A 21,857-nucleotide genomic window follows, 5' to 3' on the forward strand; every position below is an offset into this window, starting at 1 on the left:
TGACAGAGAACATAAATTGCGCCCTCTTGCCTGAACATTGACCAACACACACATGAATGCAAAAGCTTATACCTAACTACATTATCGACACTGTGCGATGTTTAGGAAAACTCGAATACTTTCCGGTCACCCTGTTCTCGTTTGTTGTTTTTGGCGCACAAATGAAAAGTTGTTCTTGTTTTTTCGCGAATTGAATTGACTCCGCTCTTGATTAAATTAAAAAAAATGGATTTTGAACGACGTTCAATTGTAAACGGTGCTCTGCTGAAACGCCAGTCGGGTCAACCGGTCAGTATTCACCTTTTTGTGGAAAGGGCAGAAAAGGACGGGCGCAGTTTTACCGGCAAATCCACCGACGGACTCCCCATCCAGGTTATGCTGAGTGAACCGCTGTCCAGTTTGCTGCATGGTTGGGTCGAGGTCATCGGAATGGCGGGGTCCAATGATAGCGTCCGTTGCAAAGAGGTAACAGATTCCGATATTTTTTTCATAATATCAATTTTATCAAAAAATCAAACTCATTTCAATAATAACAGTAAGATCAAAATTATTTACGACGGAAAACTCGTTAAAAATAATGCATGCTGCTCATAGAACATCTTTCCGTTCGTCAATTAGCTATACTTACCGATTTTTGTATTCATCGAAATTAGCTACCTACATATCTTTAAATCATGAATGTTGTACAGTCATAAAAATTGAAACTGTTTCTAATAAAATGCTATTCGAAAAATTTGTTCATGTCGGCTATATTACACATTACAAAATTTACATGAAATAAAATGTTGGAATTTCATTTAAAAATCGGAATGAAAAACTTCTTTGGGGAAGCTTATTCTAGATTTCCAAAAATCAAGAGCATTTCGGGTAATAACGGTTTAATCGTCTTGAAAAAAAATCTGTATAGGTAGTTTCAAAACATTAATATGTATGTTTTTTGTAATTTACATTTATTTGTCTATTAATTCATAATTCCAAAAACTACATAAGTTTGTCTAAGATGTTAAAAGTGTGCAAAATTTGTGTTTCAGATCATCACATATCAAGGCACTGAAGGAGAAGAAGACTTCGATGTGAATGGTCACAACATGCTATGCACATTCCTCGCCAACTGTCGTGATATCTATCGCATGGGATAGATTTAAAAACACGTATGTTTACTCATTTTCGTTTTCTGATTATTATTAAACGTTACTCATTTATCGTCGAAACACCAGTTGTCAACTTCTTAAAATCATGTAGATATCTTCGAAACCCATTCGTTAAAGCAAGATGCTTTGGACTTATTTGAGAATCTGCTATACACGCAATTCGTATTTCATTATTAAATCTTTGCACCGTTAAAGAAACACTAGTATTTGATTGGGGAGGTCTGAAGTAAACAATATCTCGAATAGTATGTCCTAGAAGATTTTTCCGAGCCCCAGCGTTTGCTTGATTTTCTATTACTTCCGTGACCGTGATGGCAAACCGTCGAGAAAGATAATTCATCAGTAGTTTGGAAATCACCACTGGCAGCGCGTTAGTCATCAAATCGTGTTTCAATTGCACAATGGTTAAAAAATTAACCATCACTTGTTGGCGTCGAATTTTCTCAATCGATAGTCGTATTTGTTTTATAAGCTGTCGCTTATCACTCACATCGAGTGGTAAAGTTAGCGAAATGAAACCACTATTCCCAGTTTTGTAATCAGTTGTCCCGAGCAGGTAATCATCCAGCATACAACGGCCACTCAGAAGTACATTTCGTGGCAACTTCCCGTCTCCGTTGCGACATAGCGTCCCGATAGATCGGGAAATTATGCCCAAAAGAATTTCAATTTCAGTACAGGTTTTGTTGCACTGTCTGAGATGAATAGATCCTAAAAGAAAAAAAACCAAATTGATTTCGTTATATTCAATCATCAAACACTAACAATAAAATACCACAAATATTTGTGTAAGTACCTGTTCTTTTAGGTGGCATCCCTTCATTATAGTTAATTCTGAACTCGGTTGCCTCAATACGTTCCGACCAAGAGACAACTTTTCGTCCACAGAGCGAAACATTCTGCAAATAGTGATCAGTATCTGGCTTGTGCTCAAAAAGCTCTTCGTGGATCAATTTAGGGGCGGTGTACAATAGTTGTATTCCCTTCCCAAATTCTGATACGCCTTTCAAGCACACCGGAATGTATTCCATCAGAAAACCAATAACAGTATTGCGTTTGTATTTCTTCATAAGTACATAGATACGAATAGCTTCAAATTCGCGGAATATGTACCAAGGAACCATTAACGTAAGGGTCGCTCCGATCTTCCAGAGCAGAAATATCCACTCTTTGATTACATTGATAGGATCCAGTGAACTGATAATGGCAGTCCAAATAGTTCCCAAATTCAAATTGCGACGACAAATTTCACGGTCGATCAGTGATTTCAGAAAGTCGATCTTTCTCAGTGGATTTCCCGATACCTTCGAGAAACCTCTGTAAAAATCAGACACCACTGACACGATTCCTATCAAAGTCACCGACATTAATTGTTGAATGCCCGCTATGTGTTTCTTCTCTAAATCTGGCGATTCCAGAGGATCGTGTTGGTACACAAATTCGTTCCATTTATTGCTGATGAGGGCATTCAAATCATTCCAAATTTTGGGCAAATGAACTGGTCGTTCCATGAGATTTGTGAAAATAGACCCGCATTCTGAAATGTTGTTTGCGCTTTCTGCACATGTGGATCTCAAGTCGATTAGAAGTAAATCTGAAATTCTTAGATTGCGCTGTTCTTCTAGCAGCAAATGGTGGACCCTATAAAGCAAATAGTAATACGGAACTGTACTATCGCACTCGGCTGATCCACTTGACGCTGAAGTTCCACTAGCCATTGGGATGCAAAACACCTGCCATGGTGGAATGTCCGATGGCATATATTTAGAAATAATATCGCTGACAAAATCTTGAAGATTGGACTCTGTCAGAGGTCGTCCACGATGTAAAGCTGGAGCCAATATTATGTGATTGTCGATGTTGAAGTCCCTGTTGGAAAGAAAACGAGGATTAAACTGAAAAGTCATTAACTAGTTTTAAATACTTAGTTTGCTTAACAAATGCATATTGACCCCAGCAGGATATCAACGGAAATTTCAAACGAGCGAAAAATAGACGGCCTAGTTGATCACGCCGGCTTAAGACGTGATCAATGAATTTCGCCTTTATTGCATGAATATCGCATAACCCTGAAATTGAAAAAAAAAATTCGTTATTAAACTAGGGGCAAACTTGTAAACAAACTTACCTTCCACTTGAAGCAATACATGGAACACCCCGGGGTTTCTAGAAGTATCCACTAAGCTACGGATGTTGTTCGTTCTGGCAAACTTCAAGTACGGATACCGGTTGGACAGAAACGCTATCCATATTTTTCGTGTAATCGATACAACTGCGTAAAATTTTGAATCAGATTAAACTGCTCGTGCTTATCACGTGGTTTGCGTTTATAAATCAATGCGCGTTCAGATGTAACAGCACAGATCAATCGAAGCTCACACGTGGTTAGCAAGCAGTACACATTCTGCTTTTGTTTATGAAATGACTCATAGCTGCATGAATTAAATGATAATCCACAGAAAAAAACATAAACAATAATTCAAATGAACTCACTCGAGAAGCTGATGATTAAAACTGGCAAGATAATACAAGACAAAGCAAAAAAGAATGCTGTCTTAGCAGACTGTTTTGCTGATTGAAACAGCTCTCCCACGATCATGATCGTCTTATTTTTTATGTTGTGTCGATAACTAAGCCAAACAAATCAATTTGTGGAAATAGTTCCAATAAGTAATGAGATAGAAGACTTGCGTCGAGAACAGAAATCACCAAGAACCGAACCTTCTTCCAAGTCTTACAAGAAATGACTGATAGCATTGAGCGTTTCAGTTCATTTGCATGCTGCACATCCGTTATCAATGACAGGAACACCTATGCGGTAATAACAAGCGATTGATGCAAGCAAAACATTAAACAAGACAAGGATTACAAGTGATGATCATAAATGACTGGTCAAGGTTTTAGAATGAATCTGTCAGCTTACTAGTTAGTAAGCAGTCGTGGCCGAGCGGTTAAGGCGTCTGACTAGAAATCAGATTCCCTCTGGGAGCGTAGGTTCGAATCCTACCGACTGCGAAAAACATGTATTTTGTTGCTGGTGATATTGGTAGAGTAACAAATTCTCTGTCATTCATTTTCAAAACTGGTGCTTTTCAAATAGTTCCGATTCGGTAAAAAAATTAAAGAGCTAAGATAATTGAAAACCTAAAAAAAAATAACAGCTGTGAAGAACAGCATATGCCTAGCAAGGATGGCTAATTTCTCATAAACTGTTTCCGAAAAGAAATTAATTGGGTAGGTAGACTGTTCCTCTTTTTACACAATTTTTAATCATGAAAATTTATAACAATTCTTCACTTAATTCACTTTCTCGGATTCCGAACATCCCAGCAAGAAGAACACCGTGCATAGATGCGCTAGCTGAGTTCAAATCCAACGGTGGAAGCAACGGTCCATTATCACCTTCATATATAAAGGGCAAACGCAGTATCCAGTAGGCACTTTGACTCAGTTTGATTGGATCGGTCAAGCCGGTCGTGAAAATTAAACTATTCTGCATGTTGTTTTGAGATGTCTTAACTTTAGGTTCCATGATCACATTCACCGGAGCTTTTGGAGTAACTATGTGTACTCGCATAAGCTGAGCAACGTTGGAATTACGGCAGGGACAAGGGAAATAGATGGGCATATCGTTGAACACCACCTTACTTCCACTATCTCTCACGATTCCAGATCCACCACGCAGAACTGTATCTGGGCCACTCATGATAAAACGGTGCCCTCGGAGGCACTCGTATTCTATGCCAACAAATATTTTTAAGGTAAAAGTATTGCTAGATTCAGCAGTTTTCGATTGAGTATTACTTTTCTTTCTGTTTCGAATCTTTTCGTATGAAGCAGCCCAGGATCGGGCGTGTTCTAATCTGACACTAACATCCCAGGGCAGAAGAAAATTGGCACCAGATAAAAATCCGCTTTGAATATGCTCAGGAATCCCACTGTTATGCGTGTAAATTGAGCTTGGTCCTAAACAAACCAGAGACCAAGACGGAAACTGTGGAAGTAAACCTACTGGACTAGCAGCATGTAGCATCCCTGGAAGATATTCAGTTGTGGAGGGTTGTCGTGCGATTGTCTTATCCCGTTCGACGTCTTCACTGTATTCTCCAACTTTGATAACAATTTCGTTAAATTCATCTTCCTCCAGAGGCTCTACCGTCTCGTTCTGGCTCCCATAGTTTTTCTCATTTTTCACTTCTTCTTGGTTGTCATCCATACTGAAAGTGAGATTTGAAGCAGAATCTTGGCTTTTCTGACTGCCAGATAAATGAGGCGAGTGCTCGTTTGTCATGGGTGCGTGAGTGCCGGTATCCGGCGTCTTGTTTGAATTTTCGAATGACATGAGATTGGAGAGATTTTTGTTGATAAATTCGGCTGCACGAAAATCATTACTTGATGGTTCAAATACTGGAAATTTGACCCTTTCCAGAACATTACAATTACTGCAGCTTTTGGAAATTAGTTGATAAAATTCATAGTTAGCTTGCCTTATGGTGTAAGGATCTTCACGATGACCTTGTGTTCTACCGCAATTGCAAGCGGACACAAAGATAACTCCACTAGAGTGATCCATAGGGTCGTTTGCCTTGTGTTTACCTAATGCACAGGGATTACCTCTTAGACTGGGAAATTCGCATTGTTGTTTTCCGTTAAACCAAATTGAATCACAGTATTCTTTCAGTTTCAGTTCATGTCTTTCAACTTCTGGACCTCGTGCATAGCGCATAAGAAGCTCCCGGGCTTGATTGTATTTTTTCTCGTGATAGGTGCCACTATAATGATGCGGTAGCATGTCCTTATAATTCACCATGGCAAGCTCAAGTCCATGATCGCAAATTTCAGAATAAAATCGTTCGTCGATGTCTATTATCTTATGGAAATTTTCCAAGTATGCTTTCTAATTATGAAAAATGAAATAATTATGCTATAAATGGTTCTTAAATTGGGTTTTATCAAACTTACATAATCAGCATCATTTGTTTCATAGTTCATGTTATCAGGATTCTCAATGAAAATTTTGTGTAATAGTTTGAATCCTTCATACCATGTTTTTACTCCTGGAATCTGTATAAAAATAAAACCAATAATGAGGTATTATAAGCAATCTTACCAAACACTTACCACAAAATGGCTTCTTCCCCTGTATTTAGAGACACTATCATCGAACCCATGCTCCAAAGCTTCTGTCACGTGTTCCTTCAACATAGCCAGAATGCCCCTCTCCTTTTTGTTGTCTCGTTGACTCGTTCCAACACTCCAAGCCGAAACGCCGTATCCATTGTAAGGTCTCAAACGGCTAATGAGATCTTCTTCATCCTTCTCACTCTGGACAGGATTGCTATTGGCAGCTTTGTGCAAATATTTCATCAACATGTCGATTGAGTCTGCAATAGGATCCGATTTCGCGGAATTGTCGCTGGTAAAGAAAACAAATTTCTTATTTCGCGGAATAGAAAATAGTGACATAGCACTGTTGTTGGTGATTATAAACTCGTTGCGCAACATTCTGTAAATATCTTCCTCAACAAAGCGTTCTAGTTTGTCCAATTTTTCAACTTCTTCGAGGCTTATACCACTTGTGCCTTCGAACAGAAAAATGAATCTCGGACTGCATAAACGTGCTTCTTTGCCCATGTAGTTCGCTACATTTGAGTATTTCAGCATTTTTGGCAGAAATTTGAGCACATATTTTTCACGAATAATTTTCAAAGATTTGAAAATTGACAAGTAGCTGGTATCGAAAACGGAAGTTGGTTCCACCAGCACTATTATATGGCATACCTGAATTGCAAAAAGTAACATTCGGGCGAATCGTGTTCTTATGCTACTATTGAAGTTTATAAAATTATCATTTTGTTCAGTTTGGATAGCTTTTTCCAATAGACAAGCCATAACGTGCTGATCGAAAGTTGTTTCAAAATGCAAGTATAGAGTATCTCCATCTTTTTCGAAGTAAAGTTTAATCCGCCCCTGAAATACAAAAAAAATGCAAATATTGTTGGAACATACTGAATGCCAATTACCTCAGAGCCTTCCGAGTCCGTTAGAGCAGGATGAACATTGAGCAGTTTAAAACCGGTCAATTTGTTGCATTCTCGAGTAGTAGATTTTCCGATAATGCCAACAACTACCATCTGTTTATCTTCTCGGAACAGAATTTTGCTGTTAGTTTAAAGTTGTAGAAAAGAGATGTGAATAGAAGATAATTTTCTGTGTTTTCCTTAACTTGATTATAAAGTTAATTGTAACTAACAGGCTGCGTAGAAGTTAATGAACAATGAATTACGAAAAAAAACTCTTACCTCAAATCGCTAGGAACATCTGGAAACACAAAACTGTGAACTGGATTCATGTTGTCGAACTGAATATTTCACAAAGTTGTTTAATGTCCGCTTTCAAATTGTTTTACAGCTTTTCAAAACGATTTTCGCCATCCACCCTTCTTCTTCTTCTTCTTCTTCTGGTTTGGAGCGAAAGGGCTCCTATAGGAGGGCCAGTGACTTGGACTATATGCCCTACGGTATGTTGTATCTGGTGTTCAATTAGAGGTCGAGTTTAGCCTCTTTTTCAAATTTACATAATTGTTTGTAGAACTCATAATTCTTGGATTTGAATAATTCTGTCAAGTTTGCAAATCTGCGATCAAAATCAAATGAAGATCGTAATGTTCCAAATTTGGGGCAGTGCAGGAGCAGATGTTCGCTGGTTTCCAGCGTGAGGCATAGGTCGCATTCTGCATCGTCGATTATTTTCATCTTTTGTTTCCAAAACGGTGAATAATCATGGCCTGATTGTAGACGGTTTAATAATCTCACTTCGGTATTTGTTAAGTTAACATTGTAATACCAAGGCCTTTCTTCGAAGGTGTCCTGAATCTGGTAGAAGGTTTTGCCTTTACCCTCTACATTGACGTACTCCTGATACCAGTCCACCCATCCACCCACAATCGCAACAACCAATAAGCGCCCACGTTTATGTTTTGGTTGTTTATTTGTTGTGAATCTACTAGAGACACTGAATAGAATCGATTCGCCAAATTCCTAGCGCTAATAATGGTACTTAAACTTATACTGTACTGCACCTAATTGCAAACAAGGCGATTAACTCCTGATCAGTCATATATACCTTAACTGCGTTAAATTGGTTCAGTAGTTCAAAAGAATCAATTTCAAAATAAAAGTTACTTTCGAAAATGTGCTTTATAAAGTTTATAAATAATTTAGAAACAAAGAATAAAGGTAAAGATTTATCCTAGTGTACTTTGGTCGTCAATAATCCTGTTTTATTTAAATGGCAACTCTGGCATATCACACGAGTCGACTTCTACTGTATTTAATGTTGTGCCACAAAAAACATAGAATCACTTGAAAATAAAAAGCAAGGAAGTGAAATCTCGATTGTTGGTGGAGAAAATATCTGAGGAATATCATTACTCTAATATTCATTAAAACTCTCTTTTTCTAAAATGGGATGTGATGGCGGAACTATTCCTCGGCGTGACGAACTGGTTCGCTTGAAGAAAAAACCTGAACAGGTATGATAAATTAAGGTCAACATAAGTTACTTTATTTACATTGTTTGGTTTTTATTTACAGAAAGATAAAAACTCTGAGAGGCAATTCCGATGGAAGCATTGTACTCTTACCCAGGAAAGGCTCCGGCAGCCAATAGTTATGTGTGGCCTGGGGCGTCTGTACTCCAAGGAAAACGTAATCGAGCATATGCTAGAAAACAAAATGCCTGATTCTTGTAGTCACATCAAAACTCTCAAGGACATTAAAAATCTAAACCTTACTGCGAACCCAGCCTACATGGCGAATCAAGACGACAAGAGCGCTCAGTTCATTTGTGCATTGATTGGCCTGGAAATGAGTGGCCAGTTTCGATTTGTTGGTCTCTGGAACTGTGGATGTGTATTTTCGGAACGGGCTCTGAAGGAAATTAAAGACAAAGTTTGCTCGGTGGTAAGTAATTGATGGAACATACTTAAGCAATATTTTTAAACTGATTTTTGATTACTTCCCTAGTGTCAAACACCATTTACGGAACAGGATGTTGTTGTTCTTAATGGCTCAGAAGAAGATGTTGATCAAATGCGTGTACGCATGGAGGCGCGTACAGCTCGATTGAAGGCAGAAAAGAAAGCTAAATCTGATAAAAAAGCAGTATCCAAAACAGCTACATCCGAAGCCGGAAAACCAGAATCGTGTCCCGGAAAAGATGAACAGCAGCCGGGTCCTTCTCAGCCGGCAAATGTGTCAAACAGCAAGCCAGGAATCTCGTCCGCTGCAAAATCAATAGTACCCAATAAACGGGCCTTGATAAGCGATGTCATAGGAGAAGATCCGACATTCAAAAAATCCAAAAAGGATTACAGTGTAGCAAAGGATCCCAAAGCCAGTTCAGTGTACAAATCTATTTTTACGAGCCATGATAGCGAAAAAGATCAGAAAAGAGCTCATTGGGTTACGTATAATCCGTTTTATAATTAAAAGATTTGCCAATAGAATTATTGAAGGGTCATGGTAAACACAAAAATTAACGGCGTGTTCGTAAACTGATTTGTTTTTTTTTTTTTTTTTTTTTTTTTTTTTTTCCTTTATTAGTGACACTTTACACCTATGAGGCTATTCGTGTCATGAAAATTATTACAATTGTCAACATACATTTACAAATTAAGATATACAATTTTCCTCTAAATATCAATTAATAAATTAGTTTTTTGTAGGAAACCCAGCAGATTTTCTATTCTTTCCCTATCATCTCCTAGTACGAACTGCAATGAGCCGTTTAAATTAAATTCACACCTTTCATTATCATATTTACGGCATTCTAACAAAACATGTTTCACATCATTTGTAACATTACAAGACGAGCAAAGATTTACTGTTGCACCTTCCATTAAATGACCATGAGTTAATCTTGTATGACCTATTCTTAATCTACAAATCACTACCTCCTCCCATCGCCTTCCTCTAAACGCAGTATCCCAAGCAATAGTGTTACATTTGACTGATCTCAATTTTTGATTTGTTCTCCACCATTCATTTTCCCATATTTTTCGATATTCACGAATTATTTCTTTTTTAATATCCTTCAATGATAATTTTGTCATTAAAATGGGATCGTGTAATGCCGCCTCTTTTGCATCCACGTCAGCTTTTTCGTTTCCATGAATCTGTTTGTGTGCTGGTATCCAGCACAATGTAATATTTTGATTTTCTCTACAGCGAGTTGCAATTCGTTTTACAATAGGATGATCTGGACGACTATTTTTGGTAGCTTTTAACACACTCATTGAGTCTGTGAAAATCACACAGGCGCTTCTTAGAGAAGCTGCTTCGTCAACCGCCCAAAGTATGGCATAAGCCTCCGCACTAAAAATGGAACAAGCATTCGGAAGTTTTACTCGTTTGTTGAAATCCGATGATACAACACTACATCCTACCCCAAACTGTGATTTTGATCCATCTGTATAAAATTCTACAAAGTTTCTAAATTTGCGAGACTTAAGATCTTGAAAAATATGTTTGTGCGCATAATCAGGAACTTTTTTACCTTTGGTCCACATATCAAAACAGATTTTCGGGCTTGGTAGTTTCCAGTTTGCATCATCTACAGAAGTTTCTAGCATCTCTGGAAGATTCAATGCTCTTTGCGAAAGAATATTATTAGATCTTTGATGTATAGGTAAGTTAGAACTTCTATGAATATGAGTAGCAGTTTTTGTTTTAATAGAAAATAAAATGATGTTCATTTCCATAAGCATGTTCAACGGTAATTCGCCAGATTCTGCTAAAATGCTTTCGATCGGACTAGATTTAAAGGCTCCTATAGCTAGTCGGATTCCTTGATTGTGAACCGGGAATAATTTTTTCAAATTTGTTTTGGAAGCTGAACTCCATGCAGCGCAACCATATAATAACTTCGACAGGACCATAGCTTTATAAATTCGTAAAAGCATTTTTCTGTCTCCACCATGTCGAACTCCAGCACACCATTGAACAATTTTCATTCTATTGAGACATTCACTTTTTAATTCGTGTATGTGTTTGCTGAACAACAGTTTCCTATCTAGATATATTCCAAGTATTTTTTGAGCATTTGTGAAACCAATTTGTTGGCCTCTATATATCAGATTTGATCCAAAAGATTCATGAGCGTAAGTATTACATATGTGCATTATTTTTGTTTTTTCTATGGATATTTCATAACCTGTTTCCTTAGACCATCTGTCCAATTTTACAAAAGCTATTTTCATTAATTTTCGAGCAATGATTGGATTACAGTGACTAACCACAATCGTGACATCATCAGCATAAACAAAAATATTAAATCTTGAATCAAATTTTTCAAATAGTGACTGAATGGAAATCAGAAATAGAGCAACGCTTAGTACAGAGCCTTGAACCACTCCATTTTTCAAAGTTCTAGAAGAAGATAAAATCCCCCCTACTCTTACTTGTACTTTTCTGTCTCCCAGAAAAGAATCTATAAAATCGAACATATTACCACCTATCTTCCATTTTTCTAACTGTTCCATTATCAGTCGCCTCCAGCATCGATCATAGGCTTTAAATAGATCAATGAATGCTACTTCTACATGTTCTTTTCTTTTTCTAGCATTTCTGATACAGCCTTCAAGTTCGACCAAGTGATCTGTTGTAGACCTTCCTCTTCGGAAGGCGAACTGGCGATAATCAAGAAGCGATCGCTCCTCGAGAAGGCTAAACAAACGTCTACTAACTAGGCGCTCAAGTAGTTTCCCCGGTGTACTGTTAAGAACGATAACTCTATGATTGTTCAATTCCCAAGAATTCTTTCCAGGTTTTGGAAAAGCAACGGCATGCCCATGTTTCCATATGTCCGGATAACATCCTTCCCTCCAACAATGGTTGAATATTTCTAACATTTTAATTTTGCCACACGCAGGGAGGTTCTTCAACATAAGATTGTGTATCCCATCCGGTCCGGGGGATGTACCTTTAAGGTGATCAAGGTGAAATAATAGTTCTTCCATTGTGAAATCATTATTCATACTTTCTATTTGATTTACAGGTTTAGTAACTGGTCTTCTTTCGATAATTGCTTTTCTTTTTCTAAAATTCAAATTATACAAATCATCGGATGTAGTTTCTTCAAAGTGATTAACAAGAGCCTCGGCTACTTCTTCTGGTCTGTCGATCATAATTCCATCAACTTCAATAACCTGAGTATGTGTTTTGGACTGTCCTCCTTTAAGACTTCGAATTTTAGACCATGTTTCTTTAGGGGATGTAGATGAATTTATACTATCAACGAAACTCTGCCAAGATTCTTTTTTAGATTTACGGATGATACGTTTGGATTCAGCGTTTGCCCTATGGTATTCGTTCAACTTTCGTTCCCTATCGTCATCGGTTATTTGACACCGTTTCAATTCTCGTAATGCTTTTCTTCGTTTTTTAACTGCTTTCTTAACCTCATCACTCCACCATGGTACCGGATGAGGATGAAGTATACCGCTAGTTCTAGGAATATTGTTTTCTGCTGCTACTCTTATTTGTTCTGTAAATTCTTCTGGACTATTTATCCTACCAAGGCGAATTGCATCTAGAATATCATTTCTAAAAGGTTCCCAATCTAAATTTTCAAATTTCCATCTAGGCCATGTCATCAAAGAATCGTTGTTTTCTGTAGGAGACAATAAAATTGGGTGGTGATCACTTCCATGTAGGTCTGGGACAATTTTCCAGTCAAAAAGCGGAGCTAATTCAACAGAACCAAAAGTCAAATCTATCGCTGATGTATTACCAGATGAAGGTGACACATACGTATGGGATCCATCATTAAATAAGTGTAAACACTTTTCGTTCAAAACTTCAACTATCCAATTTCCAGCCCTGTCGGATACTGGGTGTCCCCAGAGGCGGTGATGAGCGTTAGAGTCAGTGAGAATAAGAAAAGGAGGAGGTAGTTGATCTATGAGTAACTCTATTGATCTTTTAGACCAGCTTGGGTGGGGAAGGTATAAGGAGCAAATTGTAATTTTCTTAGGTATATATACGCGAATAGCAATGGCTTGTAAATTGGTGTTCAATTGAATATACTCATGTTTGATTTTATCTTTAACTAAAAGCGATACTCCACCACAGGGGGCGTTATTTAAACCTCGATGTATGTAATTGAAAGAATGATAGTTTTTAACTTGCAAATTACTGTCGTTAGACAAAAATGTTTCCTGAAGTGCTATTACTGCTGGGCTTACCTTACTAATAAGACTTCGTAACTCTGTTCTTCTAGATACAAAACCTCTACAATTCCACTGGATTAATGGAGCCATTACGTCGAATTTGTAGACCCCAGCGGTCCGTCGGATTCCAATGTTCGGTAGGCCTTTTGATGCACAGCTACTTCGTTGCCTTTGGGTGGTGATTCCTTAAATAAATCATTCTCGAACGGGTCATCTTCGCTCAGGAAATCTTCGGACATCTCTGCAGTATCGTCAGATACACTCTCCCCGGATGTAGCGGTTTCAGGGATGTAGACAAGTTCTTCTTGTGATGTAATTTTCTTGTTCTTTAACAAGTTCTGTTTTTCATCCGATGTTGTTGAGATAGCTTTCCGTTTCATGTTGATCGATGAAGCATCATCAGTTGGACTTCTGGTCGTTGTAGGTGTGTTCAATTTTTGGAGTTCTTCTTTCAAATTCTTTATAGTAGTTTTCTGATCTTCTATTATTCTGTCCTTTTCTTCCAGCAGTCGTGACTGTTCCGATACAATATGCTCTAATCTTTCCATTCGTTTGAGCAACATAAGATAGTTGGAGTTGTCATTATTTTTAGTAGCTGTAGCATATGTTTCAGGTTGCTTCTGCTGTTCTTTCGTAATTCGACGCGCTTCCAAGAACGATATGTTTCGATCAATTTTTACTTTAACGATTAGTTGTTCTTCTTTCATTTTTGAGCACTCGTTGCTTAGCGTTGGGTGATCTTCTTGACAGCAAGCACATTTCGCAGGTTGATTACATTTTTCGTGAAACGGTCCAGCACAGTTCTGGCAAATCTTGTCGGCTTTACATTCAGCAGAGATGTGACCGAATTGGAGACACGTAAAACATCTTGTAGGTCTGGGATAATATTTTCTCGTTCTACATTTCATCCATCCTAGCTTTATATACTCTGGGGGACATTTAGAGTCTACTGTTAGAACTAAAGCAGGAGTGTTCACAAGGTTTTCTTTCTCCTTCCTCTTTATCCGATAAACCGCAACCACATTTTGATCCTTCAATTCTTGAAGAATTTCCTCTTCATCTGAGTCGATCAGTTGTTGACATGAAATTACGATTTTGGACTGATTCAGGTTATCGTACGATTTGACTTGAACTGGAATGCTGGATGATCCAGTATCCACCCGTGTCAGCTTCAAAAGTTTGTTCTCACATGTTCTATTTTGTACTTGAACACAAAATTCTCCAACACGGTTATTCATCCATGCTTGCAACATTTTTCCAGCACATGATTCAATCGTTCTAGTAAGAAGAAAAGGCGACACGTCTTTCAGCGAAGATCCATCGGTAGGTTTGATCCTTAGAAACCTAGGTTCTGAAGATAGAGGCCGGTCACGGGACAGCGTAGGAAATACTTGATCGGACATCCAGGATGGCACCTGCGAGGCGCCCGTAGCCATGATGGCTACACGTTTCCGGAAACTTCAGAAACAGAAGCTTTTGTTTTGTATGACCTTGGAATTTAAACAATAATAGGCTTGACAATAAACTTTAAGCGTTTTGTGGAGAACCGAATTATAATAGGCGAGCTTTTCGATAATGCGTCTGCACTCCTCGAATATATCCACTCAACTGAACTGATTTGTTTGGGTGATGCATCGATTTGTTTGGTAGATGTCAAATCACCTTCCAATGCTTTTGCATACAGTTTGTTTAATTTACGAACGCCAGCATCGATAGAAAAAATCACTTCGATAGAACAAATCAATCTACGAACACGTCGTAAATCACTTAAATTTGGAATACATAAATAATAAAATAATCATAGCGTAGATTCCAATCCACTAAAATAGTATTCGTTATCTTCTGACTAAATCCTACATTTCGCTATCCGGGAATAACCTTGCCACACATTCACTCATCTATCATTTCTGTCCCTTTTCCATAGCCATCTCGGTTCGTACAAATATCATTTTTGTGTTGAACGTTGGAATATAAACCATCAGCCATTATGTCCTCATATTTTGCGTATTTTATGAAAAAAATCGACTGTGTTTACGGAAAATAAGCATCTTGAATAAAGCGGCAGTACAATAAAAATCATATTATGCTTCATGATGAATTAATAATGTTTTATTGTTTAATCTTAAACACGCATGTATATTTGTATTTATTTATTTATTTATTTATTAAGGATAAATGGGCCGACCCCACTATACTAGAGACTTATTCAAGGAATATTCAAGTCAAACTGAAAAATATTGCAAAGGCATTAAAAAATCTACTCATATCTGGGAACCCCTGAAAGATACCTTCGTCAACAAGAGTCAAAGACCGTCAATTAACGTTTTGCGTTTGGAAGTGTGCGTACAGTTTCGATGTAAATAAAACGATTGAGCTCACTCACACAGTCACATTTTTGAGCGTAAAACCAACAAAGAAGAAACTCATCAACCCACCCATCGTTGACCAGCTAGCAGCCAGCAGCATCAGCAGTTTTTAACCAGCGCTTCTTGTTTGCCGTGTTGTCGATTCGCTCACCTTTTGTGCAACATTTTTTCGTGACCATCCGGTTTGTAATAGTGTATTTTGTCCGTAGTGAATAATCGGAAAATAGTTTTCTGTTAAGTGACCCGTGTTTGGTGTTTTTGTGCAACCTGAGGTCCTGTAAAAAGTCGACAGTGAAAACTCCTTTTTCTATTCAACCGGATATCCAGTCCAAGCGGTAAGTACGAAGAAAAGAAAAAGAAAAAGAAAATGGAAATCGAAACTGTAATGGGGATCTTCAATACTATTTTTATCTTTGATTGCTGGAGGTAGATATTAAAAAAAATGTATTCAAGCATACGTAAATACTTCCATCTAGAATGTTGGAACTAAAATATGCAGTATTCTGCACTTGGCCATGTCCGCCATCGTAAGAATCGCCCAGCCTATATCCTCACGATAGGAACGTAGGGGTGGTGATTTGTTTTGACGGCCGGTGCGCTGTTCCATTTTGTACTGGCTGGCTGGTGGTGGTATTACGGTACCTCGTATATTTTATATGGTATCAAGTATGTGGAACCGGTTCTTTCTCTAATCGGCAAAACAACTAGGTGGAAAAGATGAACTGTTCAAGTGAGATTTGATACGAGTAATGATAAAGCATTATTTGCTTTCTTTGATAAAATGAGGTCATGGCCCTGTATTCATTACATATGGCCACTTGTTCAAGATTTTTGTTAAAGCAAGTTGTCCCGTGATAGCTAAGATTACACTTGTGAATAATTTACCTGTGGAGTTTATAAAATGACTCAGTCCATTGAAATGCTCGTTCATATTCTTTTTTCAGCAAGCGACTCATCGGATGAGTCAAACATTTTCGATCATTCCAATGAGGAGTGTTCGCAAATTACGTAAAACTACCTTCAGTTCATTTAACCGAGCTTAACATGAACATACATGATATGTAATAAGTTTAAGATTTTTGATGATTTAATTAATCTATTTGTTGTACATGTGCCCTAATTTCAACATATTTTTAACAATTTGAAGGTTCCTATTATGGTTTGAGACTCCTTACTCTCACTGGAAGGGGTTTCTTACTGAAAAGACAAATCAAACCAAATTTGGCATGAGAGGGCATTTGGGAACGAGGAATGTTTCTATGAATATTTGGTATCCCTCCCTCTTTCCAGTGGAGAATAGGAAAGGCATTTTTTTTAATACCTCTAGAATTAATCAAGCAAATGGAACTAAATTTGGCATGGGAGAGTATTGGAATACGAGAAATGTTTCTATGAATATTTCAGGCCCCTCTCTCTATCCAGTGGGAATATTGGAAGGGAGATGAGATAAAAGATATGCATAATTTAAATAACATTTGTACGATGGAGAACAAAGATGTGGAATTTTATAATAAAGTTAAAAATATTTAGTGAATAAAAGATTCTATTGAGAACAGAGTTGAGAAGGAACATAGAGATGAGATGAAGGATAAGCAGAAACTTTTAGAGAATAAAAAGCAAAGCCGATGCGTAAAAAGTTTCAATTGAGAATAGAGGTGAGAAGGGATATAGAGATGAGATTAAGGATATGCAGAAAATGAATGATTTTTAATAAAGATAAAAATAAAAGTTGTATTCGGCAACACTGAATATAAATTAAGGTGGTCGGATTTACCGTTTTTTTTTTCAAAACCGGTATTTCGGTATTTGTAATTTATAAAACCGATAAAACCGGTATTTTTCAAGGTATATCGAATTCATGAAAAGGTTTCGTCTAAAATGGAGTAGAAAGAGACCTGCACAAATAACACACGACGTATTACAGGACACGACACTTAACGTTCTTACTAACTAATCCGTTAGTAAGAACGTTAAGTGTCGTGTCCTGTAATACGTCGTGTGTTATTTGTGTAGTTAAAAGTTCTTACGTTGGTACAACCCACTAAAATGAGTGAAAGAGACCTGCTCAGAAATTTACGCAACATTTTCAATTGAAAAAGATGCCTTTAAATTATCCCTTTGTCATGAATCATGATAATCATAATATTTATCTTCGTCATTTTATTATTATAATTTCGCATTGAGGTTGCAGAAATCATAGAAGTTTCATATAATATTCGACGAATTTTTGTCCTGAACTCTGTAGAATAGTATTGAAGTATAGATTGAAGAACAGATTTTACAGATTTAGTGAAAGTTTTTATAGTCTTTCATTAAAATGATAAGAAAAGTTGTCCGGCTCAGTGATCCCAGAACATTTGATATACAAATAGATTTTTCGTTAAAAAATGACTATTACACGTTACGTTACACAAAATTACAGAATTATTGTTGACTAAAATATGGATTTTTTCGCCCGCAACCTAGGTCGTGATCACATTAAGTTTGCCTTTTCAAAATTAAAACGAATATATAGAAATAAAAATCTTTTAAAAAACCAGTCAAAATTCAGCAATAAATATAGTTGTTTGGATCTGATTTCTTTGTTATTATAATACTGTTGAAAATTTATAAAAACTTTGTTACTGCTTTGTCTGGAAAAATAAAATGCTTCAACAGCGTTAAAAATAAAACAACAGAGTTTCATCAATTAACTTGAAAATATTGATAGAGAAATTCCATACAAACATTCTAACATGTGTTTAAATGCTGACTCTGTTGAAACATTTTATTTTTTAAATCAAAATAGGAAATTTCTTATCAGTTTTCAACATTTTTGGTTTTAAATTTTTGAAAATCCGGCACCGCTTAGAACGATTTTGATGAACTTGGCCTGTTAATAGATAAAACATTTTCTGTTGACCAAATTCCAGTTTTTCAATTAAAAATACAGTGATTATCGTAAATCAATCTTAAATTTCTTGTAGCTGTATCTTTTTTTCAGTCATTGTACACTTGTACAGTCTTTAAATGCTGTAGAGCGTTAGTTCGATAGTTGAACTGAAATGTGTAAAGTTTCATGAGAAAAATATCATCTGAGAGAGAAATGGTAGCTTTTCAATGCTCTTTTAAACACCACTCTATAGCAATAATTCTAAAAGTTACATCGGCAAGCTTTAGCAATAATCAAAACTCACATAAACTTTGTAGTAAGGTTTATTGAGCTTAGAGTTTGAAACTAACTGAACAAAATATGAGTATTTGTACTCATACATATTTGAAAAAAAAAAAAAAAACATTTAGCTGTGTCAATATTATTAAAGTGCCAAAGAATGATGAAAAATTTACCGAAAATACCGGTTTTACCGTCCTCAAAGTCGGTGTTTCCGGTATTGTTAAATGGACGGTTTTACCGGTTTCGGTAGATCCGGTTAGACCACCCTACTGAAAACCAAGAGAATAACTAAAATATATCAGAATAATCCGTGGTTATTTAACACTATTATAATAAAATCGTTAGAACAGGTAACGAAATAGTAATAACTTTGGTTGTTTCTTAGAAATTCATAAACCACATAAAATAACGAATAAACTTCCTCTACCCACCCAAAATAATGTGAAGGGCCATCTCGATATTTCCTTCGCGTGGTCTATACCCGATGCTTATCGATAATGGGTGGTGAATGGAGCGCCACACCCTGAAGGGAATGCAACGCACATGATAATTTGAAGACAAGGCTTTCGGTTCGATGGGTGCTTGCTAGCTATCCACGCTGACAGAATACCGCTGGAACGGTTCCGGTCGGTTTGACGGTTGCACGTATAAACTAGACCCAGACTTTGATGTGTAGATCATGGTTTCGGAATTTTTAATCTTATCAGTTACTTCGCAATTTTTTTTTATAATTGTGTAACCTTAATGGCGTTGATTTGAGAAAAAAAAAATCATTTGGCTTAAAATTTCCATTTCTTCTAGTATCTTCGTGTATAGACATTTCTCTAATCGACTAGTGTTTCGACTGGTTGTTTAGTTGTAAAATTCAAGAAACAGAAATTATATAGGCACCAGATGTTTGAACGCCACCAAAAGTTACACTTGAAATGGCTTGAGGTGTCTCATTGCATTAAATCACCAGTTCCGTGCGCTATCCAGGGCGACTTAATTCCATAAATGGTATGCGATTCGAACAACATAGTTGGAGATTCCTTCCATCCATGTCTGCTCAAGTAGGTTCAAAAAAGGGCGTAAGTAATCAAACAGCTAAATTTAAGCGCATGTAACATAATGTTTGATAAAGTTACAATATATTACTGAACAATCTGCTAATGTGAATTTCCAGTGACATTTATGATTTACCCAAATATTTCAATAGCAACTGTTCGCATATTCTCAGTAATGACATAATCGGCCAAAAAGCTGGCTTAAAATAGGTTGACCATTTTTGGAAATGCTCCGTTCGCTTTGCAATAAGCAAAATTTACAACGCAATCACTGATGCTGATTATTCCGGGCGTTTGCTTCTTCGCTTCTTCAGCGCTTGTGGTTCAATGTCTCTTGATTGTACGTTTCTGAACAACAACATACTTATGTGAATATATCTGGTAGGCTCTCGTTTTCGGATACATTGAACGATCGTGGATACTAAGAGAAGTTTGAGCAATTTGTTAAATATATGTCAATGGCCGTTTTTACTGATTACATCTCGGGATTTGACCCCAAATTTAGAAACCTTGAAAGGTTTCATGAAGAAAGTTTATAATTAATCGATATGTAAGAAAAAATGTCCGTGATTTATTTTATATCTTCGTATATACTTTCATTTGATTTGAATTCTGATGCTGAGGTGTAATTTTAAACTTTTTTTTAATCCACATTTTGAATTTTAAGTATGAGTTGAAATTCTGTGTTCTGATTCTCGTTTCTGACTCGGATGAATTCTGATTCTTATTACAAATTCGAAGTTATATCCTCATTGTGTAGACTAAAAACCACATATCATGGTATGAGGTTTTATAATTATTCGCTTGATATTGCGACTAAGAACCACATGCATCCTACTTTTTTTGATCCACTATTTGCCATAAAATGCCACCTGCTATGAGGATTTCCTTGCCATTCACTGTTTCAGCAGGGAATATTCGTTTCGCAGATGTCTATTTATTTGAAAAATGTTCATTCATTCGTGAACATTCGCTATCCGGTCACTAGATATTTTTAGTTTGCCATGCTGTTTTAATAATTCGGTAGAAGCTTAATGATGTGTATTATAATGTTAAATGAAAAGCTCCTTTATTTAAAACTAGCTGACCCGTTGTGCTTTGCTACACCTTCCGAAAAAAAGTGTAATTTGTAAAAATTTATTCAAATTAAGATTTTAGAGAGCATCTGGATTATTTTTTGGAGTTGAAAAAATAAGCTATAGAAATTTGAAAAAAAAACGATGAAAAGGATTTTTAATAACCATTTTCAAATAGCTTTTTTCACCATCCTCGCCTAAGAAGCAGTTTGAATATCTATCCTTTTCGCGCCAAAATTAGGTTAAAAAAAAAGTTTTGCCATATTCCAAACTCGTGGACATGAGACATTATAACTTGCAGTTTTCCAAAAAAGCATTTATCATGGTAATGAAAAATATTTCAAATTAGTTAGGTATTAAATACAGTGCAAATTTCTTCTTTTTTTAAATAAATTTATTACGGCAAAAAATGTAAATATTCAAAAAATATCAGTAGCAGAAAGTCAAATATTCAAAAATGATGGCAAAAACAAACTTTTAAGTTTACATTTGTCCCGTATATTTGGGCAAGTGTCAATGCAAAGCTTATTTACAGATGCGTCAGAGTAATGGCTTTAAAATGGATTTAATTCGTATTCCTGTTTTTTGTTCTATCAAGTATCACTGATATATCTGTAGTATTCCTGCAGTATAAATTTATGTTTTACTCCACTTTTAACAAATGCCGTTCAAAGGGAATGACAAAGGTCATTTACAAAGACATTTAAGAATTTTCAATATCCGCTTCAGTTTCAATATTCAGAATACTCCTTCTGGCCTTCCCAACATATTGAATCATTTTGAAGATGAATTTCTTAAAAGTTCGACGTTTGCCCTTGCCCCACCGTGTAAG

General features: G+C 36.6%; 5 protein-coding genes and 1 non-coding gene across 14 annotated transcripts; 3 read left to right on the forward strand and 3 right to left on the reverse strand.

The window, feature by feature from the left end:
- The first annotated feature begins 134 nt into the window (after positions 1-134).
- Positions 135-1,211, forward strand: LOC129759682 (uncharacterized). The gene is made up of 2 exons (XM_055757195.1): positions 135-465; positions 1,032-1,211. Exons 1-2 carry the CDS (start codon positions 226-228, stop codon positions 1,137-1,139), a joined length of 348 nt encoding a protein of 115 aa, XP_055613170.1. The 5' UTR covers positions 135-225; the 3' UTR covers positions 1,140-1,211.
- On the reverse strand, positions 909-3,901 carry LOC129759680 (uncharacterized). Its single transcript, XM_055757193.1, has 5 exons — positions 3,645-3,901; positions 3,280-3,423; positions 3,076-3,220; positions 1,948-3,020; positions 909-1,862 (listed from the first exon to the last, which is right to left on the reverse strand). The coding sequence occupies exons 1-5, from the start codon at positions 3,748-3,750 to the stop codon at positions 1,192-1,194; spliced, it is 2,139 nt and encodes a 712-aa protein (XP_055613168.1). The 5' UTR covers positions 3,751-3,901; the 3' UTR covers positions 909-1,191.
- Positions 3,902-4,077: 176 nt separating this feature from the next.
- LOC129759679 (nonsense-mediated mRNA decay factor SMG8) lies at positions 4,078-8,205 on the reverse strand. The gene is made up of 6 exons (XM_055757192.1): positions 8,096-8,205; positions 7,454-7,593; positions 7,175-7,313; positions 6,273-7,121; positions 6,114-6,215; positions 4,078-6,048 (listed from the first exon to the last, which is right to left on the reverse strand). The coding sequence occupies exons 2-6, from the start codon at positions 7,501-7,503 to the stop codon at positions 4,432-4,434; spliced, it is 2,757 nt and encodes a 918-aa protein (XP_055613167.1). The 5' UTR covers positions 7,504-7,593; positions 8,096-8,205; the 3' UTR covers positions 4,078-4,431.
- Positions 4,085-4,166, forward strand: Trnas-aga (transfer RNA serine (anticodon AGA)). The gene has a single exon. It is a non-coding gene; the product is annotated as a tRNA-Ser (tRNA).
- Positions 8,206-8,297: 92 nt separating the features above from the next.
- LOC129759681 (replication termination factor 2) lies at positions 8,298-15,481 on the forward strand. Of its 9 annotated transcripts, XR_008740217.1 has the most exons (5): positions 8,298-8,685; positions 8,747-9,115; positions 9,179-10,841; positions 11,218-11,313; positions 11,775-15,481. XR_008740217.1 is itself a non-coding variant. In XM_055757194.1 (3 exons), the coding sequence occupies exons 1-3, from the start codon at positions 8,617-8,619 to the stop codon at positions 9,641-9,643; spliced, it is 903 nt and encodes a 300-aa protein (XP_055613169.1). In that variant the 5' UTR covers positions 8,298-8,616; the 3' UTR covers positions 9,644-15,481. The 9 variants fall into 9 exon arrangements, 1 of the variants encoding a protein (XP_055613169.1); XR_008740213.1 differs by having other exon boundaries at positions 9,179-12,150; positions 12,210-15,481; XR_008740216.1 differs by having other exon boundaries at positions 9,179-12,141; positions 12,210-15,481.
- On the reverse strand, positions 13,473-14,819 carry LOC129759678 (uncharacterized). The gene has a single exon (XM_055757190.1). It carries the CDS (start codon positions 14,817-14,819, stop codon positions 13,473-13,475), a length of 1,347 nt encoding a protein of 448 aa, XP_055613165.1.
- Positions 15,482-21,857: the final 6,376 nt, after the last annotated feature.

Source organism: Uranotaenia lowii, unplaced genomic scaffold (assembly GCF_029784155.1).
Source record: "Uranotaenia lowii strain MFRU-FL unplaced genomic scaffold, ASM2978415v1 HiC_scaffold_242, whole genome shotgun sequence".
NCBI classification, from domain to species: Eukaryota; Metazoa; Arthropoda; class Insecta; order Diptera; family Culicidae; genus Uranotaenia; species Uranotaenia lowii.

Excerpts from the sequence above, each read along its gene's own strand:
- LOC129759682 (XM_055757195.1), top strand. The coding sequence starts at position 226 with ATGGATTTTGAACGACGTTCAATTGTAAACGGTGCTCTGCTGAAACGC. Across the intron at positions 466-1,031 it reads ATAGCGTCCGTTGCAAAGAG|ATCATCACATATCAAGGCAC; the intron begins GTAACAGATTCC and ends TTTGTGTTTCAG.
- LOC129759680 (XM_055757193.1), bottom strand. The coding sequence starts at position 3,750 with ATGATCGTGGGAGAGCTGTTTCAATCAGCAAAACAGTCTGCTAAGACA. Across the intron at positions 3,021-3,075 it reads GCATTTGTTAAGCAAACTAA|GGACTTCAACATCGACAATC; the intron begins GTATTTAAAACT and ends TCTTTCCAACAG. Across the intron at positions 1,863-1,947 it reads GATGCCACCTAAAAGAACAG|GATCTATTCATCTCAGACAG; the intron begins GTACTTACACAA and ends TTTTTCTTTTAG.
- LOC129759678 (XM_055757190.1), bottom strand. The coding sequence starts at position 14,819 with ATGGCTACGGGCGCCTCGCAGGTGCCATCCTGGATGTCCGATCAAGTA.
- LOC129759681 (XM_055757194.1), top strand. The coding sequence starts at position 8,617 with ATGGGATGTGATGGCGGAACTATTCCTCGGCGTGACGAACTGGTTCGC. Across the intron at positions 8,686-8,746 it reads TGAAGAAAAAACCTGAACAG|AAAGATAAAAACTCTGAGAG; the intron begins GTATGATAAATT and ends TTTTATTTACAG. Across the intron at positions 9,116-9,178 it reads AAGACAAAGTTTGCTCGGTG|TGTCAAACACCATTTACGGA; the intron begins GTAAGTAATTGA and ends TTACTTCCCTAG.
- LOC129759679 (XM_055757192.1), bottom strand. The coding sequence starts at position 7,503 with ATGAATCCAGTTCACAGTTTTGTGTTTCCAGATGTTCCTAGCGATTTG. Across the intron at positions 6,216-6,272 it reads GGGGAAGAAGCCATTTTGTG|ATTCCAGGAGTAAAAACATG; the intron begins GTAAGTGTTTGG and ends ATTTTTATACAG. Across the intron at positions 6,049-6,113 it reads AAACAAATGATGCTGATTAT|AAAGCATACTTGGAAAATTT; the intron begins GTAAGTTTGATA and ends TTTCATAATTAG.